At 50.4% G+C, this 21,300-nt stretch overlaps 1 protein-coding gene across 2 annotated transcripts in view; it reads right to left on the reverse strand.

Annotated features, from left to right (window-relative positions):
• PRRX1 (paired related homeobox 1) overlaps positions 1-16,710 on the reverse strand; it is a 33,720-nt gene extending 17,010 nt beyond the window's left edge. For both annotated transcript variants that reach the window (XM_015869727.3, XM_015869726.3), the window contains exon 1: positions 13,034-16,710. In XM_015869727.3, coding sequence (XP_015725213.1) covers positions 13,034-13,274 — 241 coding nt within the window. In that variant the 5' untranslated portion in view covers positions 13,275-16,710. The remainder of the gene's footprint in view (positions 1-13,033) is intronic.
• Positions 16,711-21,300: the final 4,590 nt, after the last annotated feature.

Consider the following 21,300-nt stretch of genomic DNA (forward strand, 5'->3'; position numbering starts at 1 on the left):
TGCGGTAGGAAGCAGGAGAGCCCCATTGCTGAGGCGAGAGGGCGACTGTCCCCCAGCAGCTTAGTGCTAAGGAATTAGCCCAGAGAAAGTGACAGAGCCTATAGGTTCAAAATAAGTTCCCACACCAGCTTTCAGAGTGAACTCTGCACAGTTTAGCCAAAGTCAGTGCTCTTGCTGTGAGCCCAGAGCCCACTCAGTGAGCTTTGAAGCACTGCCGACCTGTGCTCTGCGGGAACTTTACTGCTTCCTTCCCCAGTGCAGCTACAGCAGACATACAAAGACAGGGTTTTATTGGGCAAAAGCCCCTAGTTTACCTTGCTCTGGCACGGTATTTACCATTCACCAGGTTTATGCGTGAGAAGGGGAAATAAAACCTTTTGCATTGCTGCAGCCCATGGGATGGGGCAGGCCATGTGCTGCCCAGCACTGTGGTGCCTGCAGCCTTCTGACTAACCCCTGCTCCTGTGCTCCTTCCAACTAGGAGCTATCACTTGGCTTGAGATGAAGGAGAGCCCGTGAGTCCGCTCTGAGTTGGGGTTGAGGAGCTGGCCTCAGTTGGCCCCAGGTACCACCCAGTATTGCTCACATAGAGTGGAAATGGTCACAACACAACCAACCTAAAAGTTCATAGGCAGCAAGCTGGATGCTCCCAGGATCTGCAACCTAAATAGGTGAAATAAAGAATCAAGAGCCATGAGAGGGAGAGCATACTTGGGCCTCACTGAACCATTATGGCACTCATAAGTGACAGCCCTCCCATAAAGCATTTCTGATTCGGGAGCCCTCTCCTCCCCTTTCATCAGACAAAAAATCATTCAGATTTTCTCTCCCAAGAGTTGCAGGCCAATACTGCCTAATGATTGCATTGGAATCTCTTCCAGCATTTGAAAGGGAAGAAATGCATCAAGCTGCACGTCACCCACTGCCATGGGCTTGTTGTATCAGAGTGAGTGCCAGCAGAACACCAAGGACACAGGGATTGCTCCCTACACAGACACTGCTTTTACTCTGCAGGTAGTTTAAGTGCCCCTGATGAAAAGAGATGCTTTCATAAATCAAAAGCAAGAGGAAAAAAACACCCAGCTCAAGTAATCACATAAATTAAACCCAAGAAATATTCCGACTAAATCTGCTCCCAGCATTAGGAGGACTCTAAGAGCAGCAGATGAAAAGCTCCTATTAAGTTGGAGAATTCATCTCATCCCCGCTGAAGGATGGATGGGTCGCTAAAACAAATAGTACATTTCATTCTGGCTTACAGCACTCTGATCTTGCGTTACATGAACAGGGGAGGCAGAATGCTCCCAGCGATCGTCATTTACATTAAATCACAGAATTGTAGGGCTTGGAAGGGACCTCTGGAGGCCATCTAGTTCAAACCCCCTGCTAAAGCAGGTTGCCTACAGCAGGTTGCATAGGAAAGCACTCACGTGGGTCTTGAATATCTCCAAATGAGACACCACAACTTCCCGGGGCAGCCTGTCCCAGGGCTCTGTCACCCTCAAAGCGAAGAAGCTCTTTCTCATGTTCTGCTGTGTTCCACTTCGTGGCCATTGCCCCTTGTCCTGTTGTTGGGCACCACCAAAAAGAGCCTGGCCCCATCCACCTGACACCCACCATACAGACATTGGTAAGCACTGATCAGATCCCCACCCTATTTTCTGCAGGCTCAACAGCCCCAGGTCTCTCAGCCTCTCAAATCACCTCCTCCCTCTTGGGAACAAACTGCATCTTTCCCTGGTTACAGCCTAAGTCTGAGCCCCAACATCTCTTTCCATTTTGGGTTATCCACATAGCTCTTGCTCACGGCAACACCCAATGACGGGTGCCCAAACCACCCCAACCACCCACTAGCACTGCCCAGAATAGGCAGTGGACACCTCCTTGGGGATGCATTGTGTAAGCCTGGCCCCCACCTCTAGAACAGCAAAGCCAAAGTGTGGTGGGGGAGAGGCAGATGCCTCCCAGCTGAGCTCTGACACTGAATCCCTTTGAGATGCCTTCCAAAAGGGCAGCCCAGCTGCTCCGGCTGCCTTCACCTGGGTTTCCTAAGCAATTATTTGTGATGCAACGTGTGTTAAGTCCCTAATTGCCTCGATGTCTTGGGAGTCATTGGCCAACTTCAACCACAGTTTGAAAACAACACGAACTGCAAAGGTAACTCCTACAGTTTCCAAAATCCGATAGCCTGGTACAAACAACGAGATACGATGCACCCGGCTCCTGCAATCGACTCCATCCGCTAACATTTCCTCCCCTTTTCCTGCTGCCTCGGCACATTCCTGTAGGCTCACACCAGTAGATGGCACCAGAATAACAGCAAAGCCCCTCCGGTTCTTCAATTACCAGCGACAGTATCTCCGAGTGCAGAACGGGCAGTGGTACCAGATCCTGATGGCTGGGCACTTTCCCCTAGGACAGACCTGCCTCCTTTGCATACATAGGGTGCCCCGAAGATCTGGGAGAAACTCAGAGACCTTCCAACTCTTCACACCCAGGACTTACTTTGGAACTCAGTCCATTAACGTAAGAGGAGTTTGATTAATTTGACCTTTCCCCTCTCCCTGCTATCAATCATATCCCAGGGAAGTGCAGTTCCTCCAAACTATCTCCCAAACCATTTCTCAGCACCTTTTACTTACTGATACTTTTAGGAACACATTTGGAAACCACTGTGCCTGAATTCCCCTTGTCCAGCAGCACACAGATGTAAGCACTGGGCAATACCTACTGGTTAGGGATGGCTCTGGTCCCTACGGGCTGGATGGAGGGATGGATGGTGAGGCAAAGGGTGGGAGGTAGGGCCATGCACTGTGAACGCTGCCCAGCCACCCACCTCTCCGCTGTTCTCTGGTAATTCCTGGTTTCAGTGAGCTCCTCCCTGGCTGGCAACAAGCAAACACAAAATGGAGAGAAGTGAGCAGCGAGGGATGGCTCTGACAGCTGTCACCACTGCTCCCTGTGCTCAGTGCCAGCCCTGTGCTCTCTCTGACCCTTCCAGGTTGCTCAGCCCACCTATTCAGAGCCCCTCTGTCCCTGGATGATATTGAGTGCGCTTATCCCCCATCCCACTGATTAGATTTGCAGTTCTCCCTGTTTTCCTCATTTCACCCAAAGCCAACCTTGTTGCAATTATGAGCGACGCTGCTCACACAGACTCTCCAATTTGGCCAGAAATACCAGAAATCTTCTGCAACTGCCTATTTTCTTTAGAGTCTCAGTAAAGTCTGAAGAGGTCCCAAAATACAAGATCAAGTCAGGCCCCTTCCATGCCCAATATTCACCCTTTGTATCTCCGCAGAGGTTTTCCTACCTCTGCTACTTGGAACAGTGGGATTTTGGAAAGGAGACTGACCTACAAATGAGCGTGGCAGCTGCTTCACATAAGAGCTTGAGTTACAATTGGTGATGAGGACACATTTTTCCTTTTGTTTCTCACTATGTTTTGCTCCAAACCTGTAAACAGTTTTGCACTGCATGGATCTGCATTCTCCATCTGGTCCTGCGAGCTGATTTCCTGGCAGGAATATCCTTGACATGGAATCACACAGGAATGCTGCAGCACATCCCTCCATCTCCCAGCCAGAACGGAGCTGCTCAGCCCATTGGGGTCTGCAACCCAGCCACAGCATCTCACCCGGTTACCCAATTGCAAGATCAGTGACTTGCATCTTCCAAAAGGGCTTCCAGGCCTTTGTGGTTGGAGAAGCCAACACCCTCCTTAGTTCTAGTGACTATATCACACTGTAAAAAAATAAATGTGTTTCCTGCCTTCTTTGAATGCTCATCTGGCTTTTGCTCACAGCCCCTTGGCTCTTGTTCTACCTTCCTCTGATAGATTAAAGAGAAAACAAAGAACTATTCCTAGAGAGTCACAGAAAGAGGGATTCAAACCCAGCATAGCAAGTGTCTGGAATGGCTCGTCAACGCACTGAGTGAGAGGGAAAGGGATATGTAACACAAGCAAAACCCAGCAGGAATGGAGAAAGCCAGTGGAGAGCAAAGCCCTATATAGAGGCAGCCTGTGACCAGAGGGGCAGGGACATGGGAAGCCCAGGACTGCGAGGAAGCCACAGCTCTGCACCCAGTCCTGCAATGAACACTGCAGCTTTGTTGCCCAGGACAGGCAGAGCACCAGGTTAAGAACACGGGAGGTTGCCTACTGAAGTCCCAATGTCACTGTAACATGGGGCAGGGACATCTAAGAGATCCTAAGGCAGGATCAGCTATATGATATTCACTCCTTCAGACGTCTGTCTTCATCAGATCTTCAGCTGGGGTCTCCACTGAACACTCCCATCATCTCTCCCAGGGCTTCCTCACCCTGACTAGAGCTGGAAGGACCTCCCCTGCTGCAACACAAGTACATACACATGGAGATCAGTCTTTATCTGCCTTGAGCATATTTGAAGGCTGTTCTCCTGTCATCTTCTGCTCTCTTTCCTCCTAGACTCCATGGGTTCTGCAGCTCTCCTTGCTGCTTTCTATCTCTGGGCTTTTCACACAGTTGGTGCCTTTGACATTCAGCAAGCAGAAGTGGAGCCAAGCACGAGAGGACACACTGTAAGCGAAGCAGAACTACAGGTGATACCAGGGGGTGAAAAACATCTGCCTCTCCTCACAAAGGTGCAGTTCTTGCATTGAGCTAGAGAGTTGGCCTAATGATTTGCAAAGGGTACAGAGCTACAGCACTCCTTAGGCCAGATTCATCCCCCTCCATAGAAGCAGCAGGTTGATAGTTCCCTCACTGCCTTCTTACAGGGCACCACGCAGAAAGGCTTTGGCCATGGTTTGGAGGAGACATCTGCTCCATAAGCCTAGCAGAGAAACAAGAGTGATTGCTTTCCTTTGGGGTGAGCGCCAGTCACTGGCTAGGAGCCACTGGTGTGGATGGGACCAATCCAGCATCACAACCAGACCTCACCCCACATACAACAATGAGCATCCTGTGCCACGCAGAGGAAGGGTTCACACCAAAGAAGCTATCAGTGAGCAACGTGGGGTTCTGCATTCTTCTCCAGGCCCCTCGTTTTCCTGAGGGGAATGCCTCAGAAAACCCAGTGGGGAGGAAGAGGAATTCACAGTTCCATTCCAAAGAGCAGTCTTTTGTTTGTTTGATCATTTTTTTTTCAATGATCAAGTAACTTGTGAATACAATTTCTGATGATTCTCACATCCTCCCAGCTGGAGAACAGTTCACGAACAGGCTCCAAACTCTGTAAATGAGCTTGTTAGTCATAAGCCTTCAAACAGGCTTGATAAACAACTTTCAGCCCGCAGGATATTCATCAACCATTCTGTCTGCCTGGTCTCCTGACACTAATTTATTATTTACAGTGAGATCCCTCTCTTAAATCACAGGTGATTGTTTCTCTTCACTGATTAGCTGTTTCTTTGTGGGATTTTTTCTATTATTATCATTTTTTTTGTTGTTTTTTGTTTTTTTTTTTAAGGAGAAACAATGAAAACCAAATCACAAACAAGCAACACACAGCAAGCTCTTATTCCGGAGCAATTTCCTTAGTTTCCATGAGACACATCAATGTCCAAATGAAACAAAATGTAAGCAAAGATCTTTTTGGCCCAACATTCCAGACCAGGCAATAGCCAAGAAAAAGAGCATGATCATCCCAATGGGCTGCTGGCAATTTCTGTTGGATACCAGGTCTTCTTTGCATCCTCTGGGCTCATGGAGAGCCCAACCATCTCATGGTGTTCAGCAGACCTGAGCACAAGGAGTGGGGTGGGTTCAGGTGTGGCTGGGCTCAGAGAGGGCTCCCTGCAAGAATGAACTTGCTGGAAGTTGCTCTGGTTCATAGAAAGGGAATCTCCTTGTAGCTAATCAGCTAATTAAGAAGGAAGGTGGTCAGCTGCAAAGATGGAGGGAAATTAAATAACAACTGGCTGGGGAGAGGATGCAGAGGGAGGAGAATATTCCCAAATCGTTAAACCCAACCTCTTATATACCAACTATCCCACAGATCTCAGTGCCCCTTATTAAGGAGTTGGGATCATGGCCTACTTACATGGGCAGAGAAACTGAGGCACAGCCAGGTGAACTTTGCCAAGTTACTGCAGCAAGAACACAGGAAAAATGACATAAATATTGCACTAAGGAATTTTGGAGCGACAAAAAACTGGGTCACATCTACTGACACCGGGAAGGAAGAATCACACCAAAAACCATTTTCTATTTAAATTTTGGGTGTAAATCCAGCACAAAGTCTGCACCTTACAAACACCCCATGCATATCAGTCCCATGCAGCCTGGGGAGTGCACAGAGCAGAACACCACCTTCCCTAAAGGGCTCTCTTTCATGTGAGCACAAAATCCAAACCTGTGGTTCCACCACCTTAGGTCCCCAGAGTGCAGAATCCCACCAGCACTCAGGTGAAGGAAGTAAGATGCAGAGATCAGTTCCAACCCTGTCCTGAAAGCTTTTCCTCCTGCAAAATCTCTGCCACCTTTGCCAACATCCTCAAGCACCTTGGACCAGATAGGCTGCGCTACCAGCCTGGGTGTGGAGATGGACTTCCCAGAGGCAAAATGGAGTAAGTACGCTCAGGGAAGAGATTCAGAATATCCACGAGTTCCTTCCAGCATGGTCAGCACGAGAGTCATCCACCCCAAGAAAGGACTTGATGCTGGGTTCACACACTTCTGTGCTACTCCCTTCATCGGAGACAGCCAGTAAGGTGCCATGCAGAGCCATTACAGGCACCTTCTCCTACCCAAGTCAAATCCATCCCTGCAGAGCCCTGCAGCTGAGATGACACTAAGAAGCAGCAGATCTTCAAAAGCTGCAACCACGGTTCTTTTTCCTAAATACAGGTTGTATCAGTGAAGCTTCCAAAAAGCAGATGATTTCCAGAAGCGCTGAGCAGGTCTTTACAGCTTTGCCAGCTCACCACCCTCCAACACGACGGAAACAAGAACAAAACTCAGACTAACAAAGCTTCCCATGAGCTAAAACCCCTGCACGGTCATGACTGGTCTGGCACCTACATGGGCTACAAGACAGGGCTGGGAAAATTTGGGTGGAATATGAACTGGATGCCACGATAGGATGTAGTGACTTGTTAACAGCACAGCTGGCTCCCCTCACCTCTCCTCTCTCCTTCCCTTCCAGGAACACACGGCACCAGGAGGTCCCGGGCACAGCAAATCCAGACTGTCTGGGACAGTGCTCTAAGCGCTGCCGTAGCCTTTCCTTAGCCTGTGCAGTGAGAGAGAAGCCCAGAAAGCTACGTAAGCTGAGACAGATGAAAGCTGGCTTGCTCATCAAGCTCTCCTCCCGGCTTCGGCTCTGCAGACGCCAGGCGTTCCGCTGCGGGAGGCCATCCCAGCTCCAGCACTGCTGCTCTGCTCCCAGCCCAGTCAGCGTCCTGGGAATGTTCTCATTCTGGGGAAACTTGTCTGTGAGCAATGCTGCAGTGGTCCCAATGGATGTGCAGTAACCTCTATCCCCACCTCAGGGCACCTTCCATAAGGGAGGGGGCCCAGCAGAAAGCGCATTAAGAGAAATGATGCCTTCTGTGGCTGTATGGTAGAGCAGAGCCAGGCAGGAAGGGAAATGGCAGGACAGGCACGTCACACACCGATGTACCAAGGGACAAAGCAGCAAACTGAGGTGCTGAAAGACCTCAGACCCTCAGCTGTCACAGCACAGGGTGACAGCACAAACCCCTGCAGCCCTGTGCTGCAGAGTGGGTGGCAATGAGGTCCATATACACGGGCTTCAAACCATGGAGTCTATAACTTAGTTCTGTTCAGAAGGACTTTCCTGCGTGGCCCATGAGAGGTTGAATTCATACTCCTTCCCCTCAGGGAAGCATCACTGGGACTGAGGGCATCTCACATCCCTCGGAGATGGTGACTCTCCTCACCAGCTCCAGATATCACACCCCACATACAAAAAACATGCAATGCACCCTCCTTGAAAGAACCAGACTGTAAACCTATGTTCTGTGCTCTGCCACCCATGCAGAGTTTGAAACCTCTGCGTTCCGAGCGTAAAGCTGCAAGGACAGTCCAGACAAAGGCAGAACACAGCCCTGGACAGCAGCTCCTCTGCCAGGCGGTGGGGATTTTCACTTCACTGCAGAGAAAGGGAGCAGGGTGGGGAACCAAAAGGCAGTGATTCATCCTCCCCAGAAACAGAGGCCTGAGGCTGGGATATTGTGACACTTGGTCATACTCGTGATGTGCTTCATTATGCAACGGAGGCTCAGCAGGAGCACAGCTCCCTCAGGGCTACTTCATACGGCTTTCCAAAACGATTAAATATACCATAAACAACTTGCAACCAGGAATAAACACCTATAATCCCATCAAGCCATTTCGGTGATCTCAAAAAACTATAGGAACATATTCAGTTACCGGGGGGGAAAAATAAGAAAGGAAAAAAAGAAAGACCATCATCTCGAAGGAATTACAACGCTGTAATTCCATGCCTGCCTTGTCAGAGCACTCAGGCTTCCTACCATCACTATTTATTTGGGTGCGTGCTACACCAATGCCAAAATGCACAAGGATGGTGCCCCTGAGTACAGACAGCAACGCCTCATCCCTGCACAGAAATATTCCACCGGCCTCAAGAGAGGGGTTTTTTTTGCATGACTCAAGGCTGCTGGTCAAGCCTCTAAATACTAATAGTCATCAATTGGCATAGACATAGGCAGCCCACTGAATCGCATGCAATGACTCGTGTGAGTAGGGACTGCCCAAATTAACCCTGAGATAATATTTTCCCATATGATCACTGTTCCATATATCACCAAAAGGACAGAAAATGGAGTGGCTAATGTTGGAAACTCAGCACAGATGACAGAAAGCGGCTATTCGTTCAAAGCCTGCTGGAAGTTTAGACCAAACTCTGCAGCTTCTTTTTTCACGAGACGTTTCAGAATCTCATTTCCATGGCACTGTTTTCATTACGTCAGGGGAAGGGGGGAATTAAAACAAAAAGAAGTAAAAACCTTCAGCAAAACCTTGTTCAAATTAAGGAGCTGGAAGCATTTGCGGATGGACTGCAAACACAAACGCCATCAGCAAATTAGGAGACCATGAGAACCAGGAAGCAAATCTGATCGCGATAAAACAAAGTGAAAGGCACAAATAAAAGCCTGGCTTCGTCCATCTAAAGGAGGGCAGCGTGATCGGCACCCTCAGACCCACTCAGCTCCCTCCTTCACATTCACACAGCCTCCCCCCCCCCCCCCCCCCCCCCCATTAAAAACAGTAAGATGCCCATTTTTGTCCATTCTTTGCTTCCTTTTTATTTCTCTTCAGCACTCTATGCTTGCGACGGTCACCCTCGCGCCTCTTTGCAGGAAGGCAGAAGATGGAGAAATCTATGTGAAAAACAAATGCTTTTCCAATTTCAAATCACAGCATTCAAGGATGCAAGAGAAATATCAAACAGTGGGCAATGCTTCATCAAACAATCACACACCAACCAGCCTGAGAGCAAAATGACAAAGCAGGCAGGCTCCAGGACGCTCGCCGCACTGCTGGTGTGCACCAAGATCAGTCCTGCACAAAGCAGTGAGCTGCTCTATTTCTTCCAAGCAGACGGCCCAAAGGAGCGCCTCAGAACAAGCACCCATCCCCAGTTTTTGTGTGAGTGGCTGGGAGGGGAAGGCTGGGTTTGGGAAACTCATTCCCGGCAGCACCGTGGATGGATGCTCACAGCTGCCATGGGGTTAAGGCTTCGCTTCTCTCGTTGTGAGACGAGCTCCTGCCTCCTGCCCATTCTTCGCCCATCCCGGTCTGAACAACTTCTGTGAATAAAGGCTGCATTTCACAAATGAAAGAGTCCCTTGGAGCTTCAAGAGAAAACAAGTCTGTGAAAAAAAACCCCACAGCCCTGCTGCTTTCTCCCCACATACCTCGTCAGCGCCCGAATTGCTCTTCCCATTACAAAGCAGTGGCAGAGCTCTTCCTCTCTTTACAACAATACCATACCTACAGTATGGCTTTGGTCATTTTTTTTTTTTTTTTTGCACGGGGTGGGGAGGCACCACAACACCAGATCAGCAAGAAAAGGAGAAACAATTCAATATATACACAAATCATTTTATCTTCCCGCAGCACCTGCACTTGCTATAAGTGAAAAGGAGTGAAGAACAGCACAAACAGCGGCCGTGTGTCCCACAGCTTGGGGTCCTGCCTGCCACAGCCAGCAATGAGACATGGAGGTGGCAGGCAGGAGCCCAGGCAGCAATGGAATCATCCCTGCCCTGGTTCATCCCTCCATCCCCATACCGGGTGAGCTGCCTAAACACAGCCCAGCCCCAGCAGCCCAACCTGGGCTGGGAGAGAAGCACAGCCCCAGGCTGCCACCCCCTCGTATCCAAGAGAAATCAAGGGATAGTAATAACCCCAACATGCAGAAGTTGAGCACGTCCTGGATCAAAGTGGGGTTTATTCCTTCCTCACAAGAGAACTGAGAGCACTACCAATTTTAATTCTGCTGCTCACTCTCCACAGTGTTTTACGAGCCGTCAACAGTCACACTCAAACAAGCAAACAAAAAAAGCAGATGGCAAAAATGCCATCTCCAAAATAAGCTGTGAGCTCTGCTGCTTTGTGCTCAGAGGACTGACCCTGCTCAGCATCACGAGCTTTGGGAACCCACCATCGGGCTCCTGCTACTACCAAAGGGCACCACATCCTTTTGCTGGGAAGACTTGGGAGCCCTCCCTGCTGAACTGGGATGGTGTTTCCATCCCAGTTTCAGTTGGCCTCAGTGCAAACACAGCACGGATGTATCTATCAGGTGGTTTTGCAACAAAGAGGAACTCAGCTCCTGCCTGCAAGACAGCGATACCAATGCTCACCATTCAGATTTTCATGTTTGCAGAGCTGCGATTTGAACTCAGCGCAGTGATGGTTTTGCAGCATCGCTGATGAAATCCTGTTACACACTGACAGCTCTCCCCGCACGTATTACGATCTGAGCTATTCTCACAGATGCTGTTTTCCCTTCTTTTTTCCAATAGGAAAAAAGCTTTCTCCTCAACCCCTTTACAATGAATTAATGGTAACGTAATTCCTCCAGTCTCACAAGTCTGGATAAGACTTCATCATCGGTGTCACCCAACGCTTTGGTTTGGTGCAGGTTGGGGCAGAGAACAGCAGCAGGCCGACTTTCCTCCAGATTAGAAGAACGTTTTCATTACTCCGCAGACATCCCACGATTTCTCCAAGCAGCTTTTCTCTTCTCACCCTCAGTAACAAAGAACAACAGCCCTATGTTTGCTGTCCCGCTGAATCAGCTCTCATTTTGTGCTCGGGTGCTGCCTTTTCAGATACACACACAGCAGGACACTCTGCAGGTGGGGAAACTGAGGCACGGAACCACACCGGGGCTGCTAAACACATCAGTGAAACAGCCACACGGCACGGATGACAGCTCTGCCCTCGGAGACAGAGAGGATTTATCCTCGCTATTCTTTTCAGCTTGCTTTGAAACACTTCGAAAACTTCCTAATTCACCACAACGGGATCCAAGATTTTAAGGCATTTGGAGAACCCCTGACTGACTTCAAGGGGCAGTTTCCCCCTGCTCGGCATTGCTGGTTGGGCAACACGTCCCTGGACCGGGACATGAAGCGTTCAATGCCCTGAGAGCAACGTGGGCAGTGAGAGAATGCAGCCCCTCTGCTCCGGGCTGAGCTCAGCAGCGGGCAGAACCACCGGGGGCCCAGTTAAAAACCATCAAGGAAATTGGGGGCAAAAACAAACAGGGAAAAAAGAGCTGTCGGCAGAACTCGTTGCTTATCTCGGGGGCTGCCCGGCCGCAGCCTGGAGGCACAGGAGCCGAACCACGGGGCAACGGCGATCGCAGCCTCCCCGACCCACTGAACGCACACTTTTAGGGCCCGAAAATTCATTTCGGCGGCTCCCAGGAAGGGACGTTTTTAAAGCAGTTTCCCTGCGGCGTTCGATTCGCTCCCGTTTCCACCGCAAAAGAAAAGCCGCCCCGGGACGCTGCCTCTCCGCCGGACAGAAGCGTTCGATCACCGCGCTGAAGCTCGGGGGTCTCACGGTGGGAGAAAATCGCCGCTTTTTGGGAGCGATACCCTTTTGTCAGCCCCGCCGGGGGAAGCCGAGCAAAGCCGGGTCGGGGCGGCGGCGGGTGCTGCGAGGTGCGGGCCGGCTCCGAGAACACAGCGGAAAGTCCGCGATAGGGCAGGGGGCACAGGGGAAGGGTTCGAAGGGTTCCTTGCAGCCGTGGATGGGTGGCGGTCCCGCTGCCCCGGTCCATGTTGGCACCGCGGCGGTGCCGCTCGTTTATTTATGGCGGCCGCCAGAGAAAGGCGAAAAAAACGAAAAGGAACGAAAGTGGCTATTTTCGTTTTTCTCGTTTTGTTCGCCTCTCGCTGGCGGAACGGCCGATCCCGGGGAGGAGGGGGGGGGGTGCTCACAGGAGCCCTCGGAAGGGACCCCGTGTTCTTGGCTGCGCTCCGCTCTCCGCAGCGGCTGCCGCCAGACCCGCCCCACAACGAAAACCGAGTCTGGGGGGCATTTTTAACCCAAACGAGGAGTGAAGTGGAAAGGCAGAGACACTTGCTCACCTACCTCACCACAGTCCTCCGCGACACGCCCGTCGCACAGCGCCGCGCTTGGAAAACACCGCGCAAGCCCGTGCGCCTTCCCCACTGCTCTATTGCGGCACTTTAAGACGGGATGCCCTGTACTGTCCGATGCCCCACGCCCGGGGGGTGGGTTGGGTTGGGTTGCAGGGGCCCAAAGCAAACGGCGCCGGGAGAAGCAGAGCTCGGCTTTGCGACCCCGCACGAAAGCTCGGGGCTGCGCGCAGAGCTCCAAGCTGCGGCCGGCTCCGACGGGACGGGCGATAGATGGACGGATAGACGGGTGACGGGTGGACGGACGGCGGCACAGATGGACGGAGGATGAGAGGGAGGGATGACGGATGTTCTGCCCCGACCCCGTCCCGCTCAGCCCCGCGCTCTGCCCCGACCCCGCTCCGCTCCACGAACGGCAGCGGGCTGTCCCCGCACTTACTGTCCTGCTGCGGAGTATCGCTGCCGCTGGTCAGCCCGGGGGACTCCAACAAGCTCCGGCCGGGCTCGCCGCCGCCCTCGTCCCCCTGCGCGGCCACCATGTCGCCCGCCTCCTCCAGGTCCAGCAGGTGACTCACGGAAAAGTTCTTCTTGGCTTGTAAATTGTCCAGGCCGGCGGGGCCGTCGAGGCGGGCTGGCAGCAGGGCCTGCCTCTCCATAGCGTGGGCATAGCTGGACGCCATGGTGCCGAGCGGGGGCTTTTCTGCCCTCGCCCCCCCCCCGGCGCCCACCGCCCCCGCTCCCCCCCCAGCCGCCGGCCCTTCGAGGGGGAAGCTCACGGTCCGAGGGCGGGGGGAACGGGGACCCGACGGCGGTGAGGCGACTGGAAGGAAAGCCCAAAGGAGAGCGGCTATGGCCGGCCTTAAAACATGCCGGAGGGGAGAGAGAGGCCGGCTCGGGGCGCCGGGAGCTGCCGCCGGCCGGGAGGAGAACGGTGGCTGTGGGGCGGCTGGGGCGGGTGCGCCCCGTCCCTCCGCCTCCCCGCCCGGCCGCTCCGCTCCCCTCCCTTCTTCTCCTCCCTCCGCCCCTCCGGGCCGCACTTCAAACGGCGGGGGCGGCCCCGCCGGGTACCCGGGGAGGGCGGCCCTGCCGGGACGTGGCACCGGAGCGGGGCCCCCCACCCCCGGCCGGGATGAGAGGCGGATACGGTGGGCACCGGTCAGCCCCCCACCCCCGGGTTGAGGAGAAGCGGCTCTCAGGCCCCTTTAGAGGGGTGTGAGGGTGGGGGTATGGTCAGTGGGAAAAGGGTGGGTACGGCCCTGCTGGGAGCAAAAAAAAAAAAAAAAAAAAAAGGGTCAAAATGAGAAATAAGGATGAAAAAATGTGATAGAAATGGGAAAGAGAAGGGGATAAAGTAGAGAGGAAGAAAAAGCACAACAGAACTAAGAAACAAGAAAAGCAAGAAGTAGGAAAGGGAGGGGGGAAAAAATGGGAAATTGAAGCAAAAAATCCAACAACAGCCAGAACAAAAAACCAAAAGAGCAAAGGAGACTGAAAGATAAGAGAAGGACCCCTCAGGGCTCTGCAGCCAGTGAGCCAAGGTCCCAGCAGGTCCTGGCGATGCAGACAAGCAGGACAGGCGGTGCTCAGCCTTTTCAGTGGGCCTGAAGGCAGCCCGGTGGGTGCAGAGAGGGGTGCGGGTGCTGGCACACTCCTACCAGGCCCCCAAGACCCCCACATCCCAATGGCTGCAGCCTGGGCTCAGCGCTGCCACAGCCAGCCCAGAATTTCCATCCCCCCTGATCTGGGGAAAGAACATTTGATGCCATCAAAGAGCTCCAGATTGAAAACAGATGTGCTTCCCCGAGCCTCTCCATGCATTTAATTAAGGCACAGGCATGGAGGAGACAGTTTCATCATTAGTTTGCTTTCAGGCCCCCACTCCAGTCCCAGTTTACCCTTTGCAGTCTCAAAGACCCAAAAGAGTGTGGCGGGGCTCTGCTGTGCTCAGCTTAGGGCAGAGTAAAGCTACCCAGGGCAGACAGTGGGGCAAAGCTGTATGCACACATGTGGGCATACTTACACCCAAAATACTGCACATGCATCTTTGTGCAAGCAGCAGTGCCTCACTGCATATCAGCGTGTCCCATTTTGGGGTGGGTATTAATGTAAGGGACCACTTCTCAAACAGTTTTTACCCTCTTTCTTCTCATTCTCCTTCTAATCAGTTTTACAGCTGACCTGACAGCTGTGCTGGGGAGCCTGAACAACATCCATCCCCTTTGCACTGGTGTAATGCTGCAGTGGGATGATAATAGCAGAGTGGCAAAGTCTTTGATTACAGCAAACAAGTAGGAGCCCAAATGCAGCAGCCGCAGATACAGAAACGAAGGAGAAGAGCTGCTTACTCTTAGAAGGCCTAGGATACACAGGGATATCCAACAAGCGATGCCCTCACCTCCACTGCCAACCCTTAAGTGAGGTCAGGGAAGGGGTGGATCCCGGCTCTACCCCTTCCAGTCACTGAGGTACGCTGCATACACCTGAGCTCCCCTGGGTTGGCCCTGCCTTCCCACCAGGTGCTCAGCCACTGCTTCAGGCCATGACTTAGCATGTGGGTACTGTGGGTCTCCATATCATACAACCTTTGATGTTGGAAAAGATCACTAAGATCCTCAAGTCCAACCCCAGCCCATCCCCACTGACCATGTCCCTCCACCATCTCCCTTGGCAGCCCCTGCTACTGCTCCTTCTGAGAAGAGATTGTTCCTCATATCCACATGAACACGTATGCATCTACTACAAAGACAGAGCTTCTCCGGCAAGTCCACGAGGGGCTCAGCTCTGAGCTGATACCCTGAGATGAGTCATGATGCTCCCCATAAGCACAGCCTCCACAGAAGAGCAACATAGACGTAGCAGCAGCTCAAAGCCAGGATTAGTGCATCCTGCTCCAGGAGCTTTCATTTATGGGAAGAAATCCCACTAGGAGATGGTAGGGTGCTGCAAGCACCTAGAGGGTTTGATGCCCATCATTTTGTGGCCTATGAGACCAGGCTTTCAAAGAACCCACCTGAGGCTACTTTGTCCAGCTGTTTTATCTCTATGTTCAGAGCATGGCAGGGATCATAACCCGGATAAGATCAGACATGCAGGAAGTATTTCCTTACCAGACTCATCCTGTGATGGACCAAAGCAGCCCCAGAAGACCACAAGCAAAAGACAAACAATCAGAGAGATGAGGACAGGGAATGAATGGAAGACATGTTCTGAGCTCCTGAGTGAAATACTGCAGATCTCACACTGCTATTACAACAGGAGTAGGATAATCTCCACAGGATGAGCGTGAAACATCCCCTCATCAGCCATTTCTTTTTACTTGATTCAAAGCTTGTCACCTTATGTGAATTCTCAAGGAAATCACCTCCTTGTCCCTCTCCAGGAGAAGAGGATCAGGTATTTGCTACCCAACTCAGATACTTCAGTTTCATCCTTTCTGAGTGTCCAATGGCCAACTCATGCATTTGTGCTGGATAAATAAGCACAGACACATTTCAATCTGCTGTGTTCCAGAGATCTCAGCACATCTCGTCTCATTGTCAGGTGGGGAAACTGGTGCACAGGCAGTTTATCCTTGGCAGCAGACCCAAAGAGAGGTGACAGGATACAGCAGTTCTCATAACCCCAACTGGGTTCTCATAACCCCAATTGGGTCCCATGCTCACCACCCAGAACCCTGCCTAAAAACCTGTCTGACAACCTTCCAACAGGTCTTGCAGCCCACAAAAAATACCCAGAGCAGACAAGCAGCTGGAGCATACCCAGACCAAAATGCCATGCCGTGCCATGCCATCCCAACCCATTGCATCCCATCCCATTGCATCCCATGCCACCCCACCCCATCCTATCCCATCCCATTCCCAGCAATATCACCACTGCTTGAGTTCTCTTCTGCCAATACCCCAGTGCCAAGGAGCCAAAGCACAACTCTGCAGCTATGAAACCCTCTTTGTAGCACTGTTTAGGGATGGATGAGAACAAGGCTGAGCTGGAAACAAAGGGCACCTGCACAAGGACGTATATGTGTAGGTGTATCGACTTACACGAGTGTGTGCACACATTGCCAGCCTGCAGGCAGCCCTCTCCCCCACAAGACCCCTGCTACACACTTGGGCCAAATCTCCCTCTTTTCTCCCTCTCCTCCCCACACAGACCTGTGTTATTAGATCTGTGGGGACCAGGTAGTCGACGGTCATTTTAAGCTGTAAAGTCAACATCATGGTTTCTTTTAATCCCAAACATCTTGATATCATCTGGAAATGCCACAAGCAGTTTATAATTAGGGTTTAGCATGCAGATTAATACCAGCAGCTCCAGGGTGAACAGACCATCAGAGTCTAATCAAAGCTTAAGTGGGGCAGCAATTTAAAACCAAGATTTATTATTCCTCTGCATAATATTTTGAATCAAGGGCTGAGTTCACATCAGACACAATCATTCCTGGAAGGACTATCACATCTCCAGCCAGACTGAGGTGGCTTGTTACTGGTGCACAGTGGTGATAACCATCAGGCTTTGGGAACTTGCTTAGGGATCGCAACATTGGCACTGTACACGATTAAAGTGCACAAGCACCTGGGCTATTGTTTCCATGGGAAGGGCTCTTTGCTTTGTAAAATCTGCCCTGCCCAAACCTCCCATAGCCAGGCTGGGACAAGACTCTGGCCTTGCCTCATCATTTAGAAAGCAGAGGAGGATGAGGAGGCAGGCAAAGTGGAGATTTGCTCATTTGTTTCTTTGTACAACACTCAGTTTTCAGATTAAAAGGCAGATTGAGCTTCAGCTGCTGCCACCTCACTTTCATCAGAGATGACAAGCAAATCTACCAGCTGGCAATGGAGAGAACTCATTTCCTATTTTTCTTCTGCAAGCTTTCCACCAAGTGGAAGTGAGGCTGGGGGAGAGGGAACATCCTCATTTCCAGCCTGCAAGGACTGTGGATCTGAGCTGGAGGCAGCTCTTCATGCCGTGCCTTTGCTCTTCTTATGGTTGCCAGCAATGAGAACAACACAGAACACTACAGCAGCACAAGCAGGCGGTGGTACCTTCAGGTCATCCACCCAACCCACATGGCTATTTGGGAACACTGAGATGGCCACCAGGGTCTCCTCCTGGCCAGTTAAACAGGGCTTGCTAACCCAGGCTAAGCTGAGCGTTCCCAGGGGCTGAGTGGAGCTGTCTGTGGAGCTCCCTGCAGAAGGAGCCACGGGTTTGGATAAGCCAGGCGTTTAAGCGGGGTTTTATTACCAGGCAGGGTAACAAAAGCACTCAGAGGTCACCCGGGAACTTTAATCAGCACCAAGGGTCACTGGATACCTGGCCCAGCCGGGCTGAGGGCAGAGCCCAGGGCACTCAAATAAATAAATAGATGTATTGAAACCACCTCCGCTCTTCCAAACCATCGCCTCTCTCTCTCTCCCCCTCTCAGTGCACATTATAAAAGTCTGTGCTCTTTACAATCAGACACTCGAACAGCCCTCATTTCCCCAGCAGAAACTCTGAGATCTCCCACAAATTTAGCAAAGACCTTTATCCACAAACTCTTCTTTCTTTTTGGTAAGTCCCTCGCTGCTGGAGATGAAAGTTCAGTCTGCAGCGCTGCACTCGGGCTGGATATCAGATATCCCTAACCCCGCAGAGAGAAAGAGTCCCATCAGCTTCTCTCCCCTGCAGGAAAAGAAAAAAAAAAACCCTCCCACAATCAGAGTCTGGGCAGACAAATTGGCACCACTCTTTTCTGCTTTTCTCCCTCCTGGAAGAGGACTAACCCTTCGGAGCACAGTCACAACTCACAAATATTTGTGGGTATTACATTGCAAGAGGGGGGGAAAATGCAAAGGAAGGTAACTGTTAAAAGCTTAGTCCCTCTCCTGTGGAAAGCAGCTTTATGCATGCCCATAAATCTCCTTTGTAAGTGGTCATTAAAATTGCATCTTGTTTAATTTTTTATTATTTTTTTTTTAATCTCGTTTAAACACTTTTTCTCATCTTGCAAACGAATGATGTCACTGGCATCCAGTAATGAGCTGAAAACAGTCAGCTTTCTCGTGTTTGAGGATCTCTCTCCAAAAGCAAACGCTTCAATACCAGCTCGGTAATCCAGCCAAATATTTAAGCATGTGCTCAACAACAACTTGCACTTAAGTTCCCTGGGGACATCTGTCCACACTCATCTTCATGCACAGATGACATGTTTAAAATGAAGGCTGCTCTCAATCTCTTAGAAGATGAGGTTTCCTAGACCTGATTGCTGAGCTGTTGAATTTCTTACTGCTTGGGCAACGTGACCAAAATGCAGTGGGAACTCCAACATTGCTATACATGGGTTCCCTGATGGGGGCTGATCTCTCCTTCTGCAGCCCTGAGAGCCTTAAGATGGATGTCCTCAGGGTTTCCTGCGCCTCTTCCTTGTGCCCACTACTCTCCAGATGCCACCAAGAAGGATCGCTGCCAACCTGCCCTGTCCTTCACTTCTCACACATGCCCTTGAACCTTGTTTGCTTTCTGGGTGCGTGGCTGAGGTCTTTTGGTTGCTTTTTAATTATTATTATTATTAATATTTTCTTGGAAGCCATTCTAATGAAGCAGAAGAAAAAGCAGAGAGCAGATGGCGCAATGGAGGGGAAAAATAAATGCAAAACTTGAAAATGAATAATTGGTGTGGTTTTAATTAAAAAGCCATTAACTGTTTCGGGGTGAAGAGCGTGAGTTTGACACCGTCTGAACCCAGGCAAGAGCACGTTGAGCTGTTCTCCATGCTGTGGGTTAACAAAATGGGAAATAAATATGCCCCAGCCACTTGGAAAACTAAACCATCTTTAGGGCTCAGCTGTAAACTTTCTTCAGCAATTTATTAGAGCTCCAGAAAACACTTGTTGAGTAGCATCGGCCTGTAATAAATATCAGTCCTTGTTTGTTTGTTTTTGTAATAGGAACAAAACCACATCTTTTTCTTTCTAAAGTGGATAATTTAATTACATGGCAAGAAACACATTCATTGTCCAGAACACTCGGAGAAGATTGCCTTGAAACTTGCTGCTCAGCAGAGAAGGGGACAGAGCCACTGATAGCACAGCACTGTCAGGGGAGGTTTTCCTGTCGGCTCTTGTTCTTCTGCTGGAGGTGATGGTGGCCCTGGGGCTGCCACCACCAACTGGAGGAGGAGACAGGGGGTCACATCTCAAGGGACTCAGAGCATCGGAGGGGCAAGGCAAACATGAAGGAGAGGGAAGGAAGAGAACAGGGGGCTTAATGATCCTTGAGGTCCCTTCCAACCCAAGCCTTTCTAGGAAACTGAGCTGGAGCCCTCTGTCCTCAGCCTGATGGCTGCACTTCTGTCTTCATCATAAGGATGGGCAATGAATCTTCTATGAGAAATAAGAGTGCTTGTGAGTATCCCTCTCTTTCCTTGCTCAATAAAGAAATCCGATGATTGTCGAAACACAGACCCTCATTTTTCCAAGCTCTTTTTGAGCGACACAATTAGTGTGCTGAGGTGATTAAAACCACACTCAGCCCTGACATAGGAAGAGGAGATAGCTCCTGCAAAGCCAGCAGCTCCAACCCAATGTGGTGGTTACCTGATTTGTGGCCAACCAAGCAGAAATCAACTGTTCCTGTCCACATAGCTACATCGTACCGTTAAGCAGCCGAAGCCTCTTCCCTTACCTGTCTTGGAGGGAGATGAATTCCATATGGCTCACAGAGAGAGCATGGGCTAGGGATGGAAGGAAGGACAGAAACAGCATTTCTCTAGGACAGAAGACTATGGGAATATTTCCACTGATTCCAATAGGTTCTGAATTGGCGGCTGCAACCAATTTGCCTCCTAAATGGACTCCCATATGTCTAAAAAGTCGCACAAGTGCTGGAATTTGTTACAGAACAAACCTGTGCTTTATTACTCTGCTCCCTGACTTCGAGCACTTCCCCTTTACATTCCTTGTTTGGCCATTGCTGGGGTTCACTTTCGAGAAAGATATCAACATTTACAGCAAACATTTTCCACGAAACAGAGGCAAGCGTCCCTCTCTGTCCCCAGCATTTTCCATTTTTCCCTTCTCCAAAAAGAGTTGAAATTTTACTTTGCCCTCTTTGCAGTGGGCACCTTTAATGGATTTTCTATTTTATTCTTTCATCAAATAGAAACAAAAAAAATGGCTGCAGTGGATCTTTCATCAAAACCATCTTTGTAAGGAAAGTGTGCTAACAGGGATTTAGGAACCTATGTACCATTTTCAAAAGCAGTCTAGGCACTAAAAGGGGCATCAGCACAACCAATTTTTTCTCTGTATCCCAATAATATCAGTAAAGGTTGAGCACTTAAATACCCTTTATCTTATCCTGAGGAGTCAAGGAAAGCCAGGCTTTCTACAGCGTGTTGAAAACAGGGCTTGGGATCAAGTAAATTCCTAATACCTAACAAAATTTTTAGAACTTTCTCCTAACACTGTTTCGAAATGGCTGCAACAATCACAGTGTTCAAAATCATCTACCTGAGTGGAAATAATTTCTATTGCCTTGCAAGAATGAAAACCCAGGAAGACAGTTTCAAAGCAGCTCCTCCAAGGAACATCCCATCCCTAAGGCACCACTTAATTCACAATTTTAAGGAGCTTTTAAATTTTCAGAGTATTTTTGTCATTAATTTAGCTTTAGTTTACGGGTGCTGTTTCAATATGAAATCTCAAACACTTGGATTTCTTCTTC

Source organism: Coturnix japonica, chromosome 11, assembly GCF_054131305.1.
Source record: "Coturnix japonica strain WE chromosome 11, WE-NBRP24, whole genome shotgun sequence".
Classification (NCBI taxonomy): domain Eukaryota; kingdom Metazoa; phylum Chordata; class Aves; order Galliformes; family Phasianidae; genus Coturnix; species Coturnix japonica.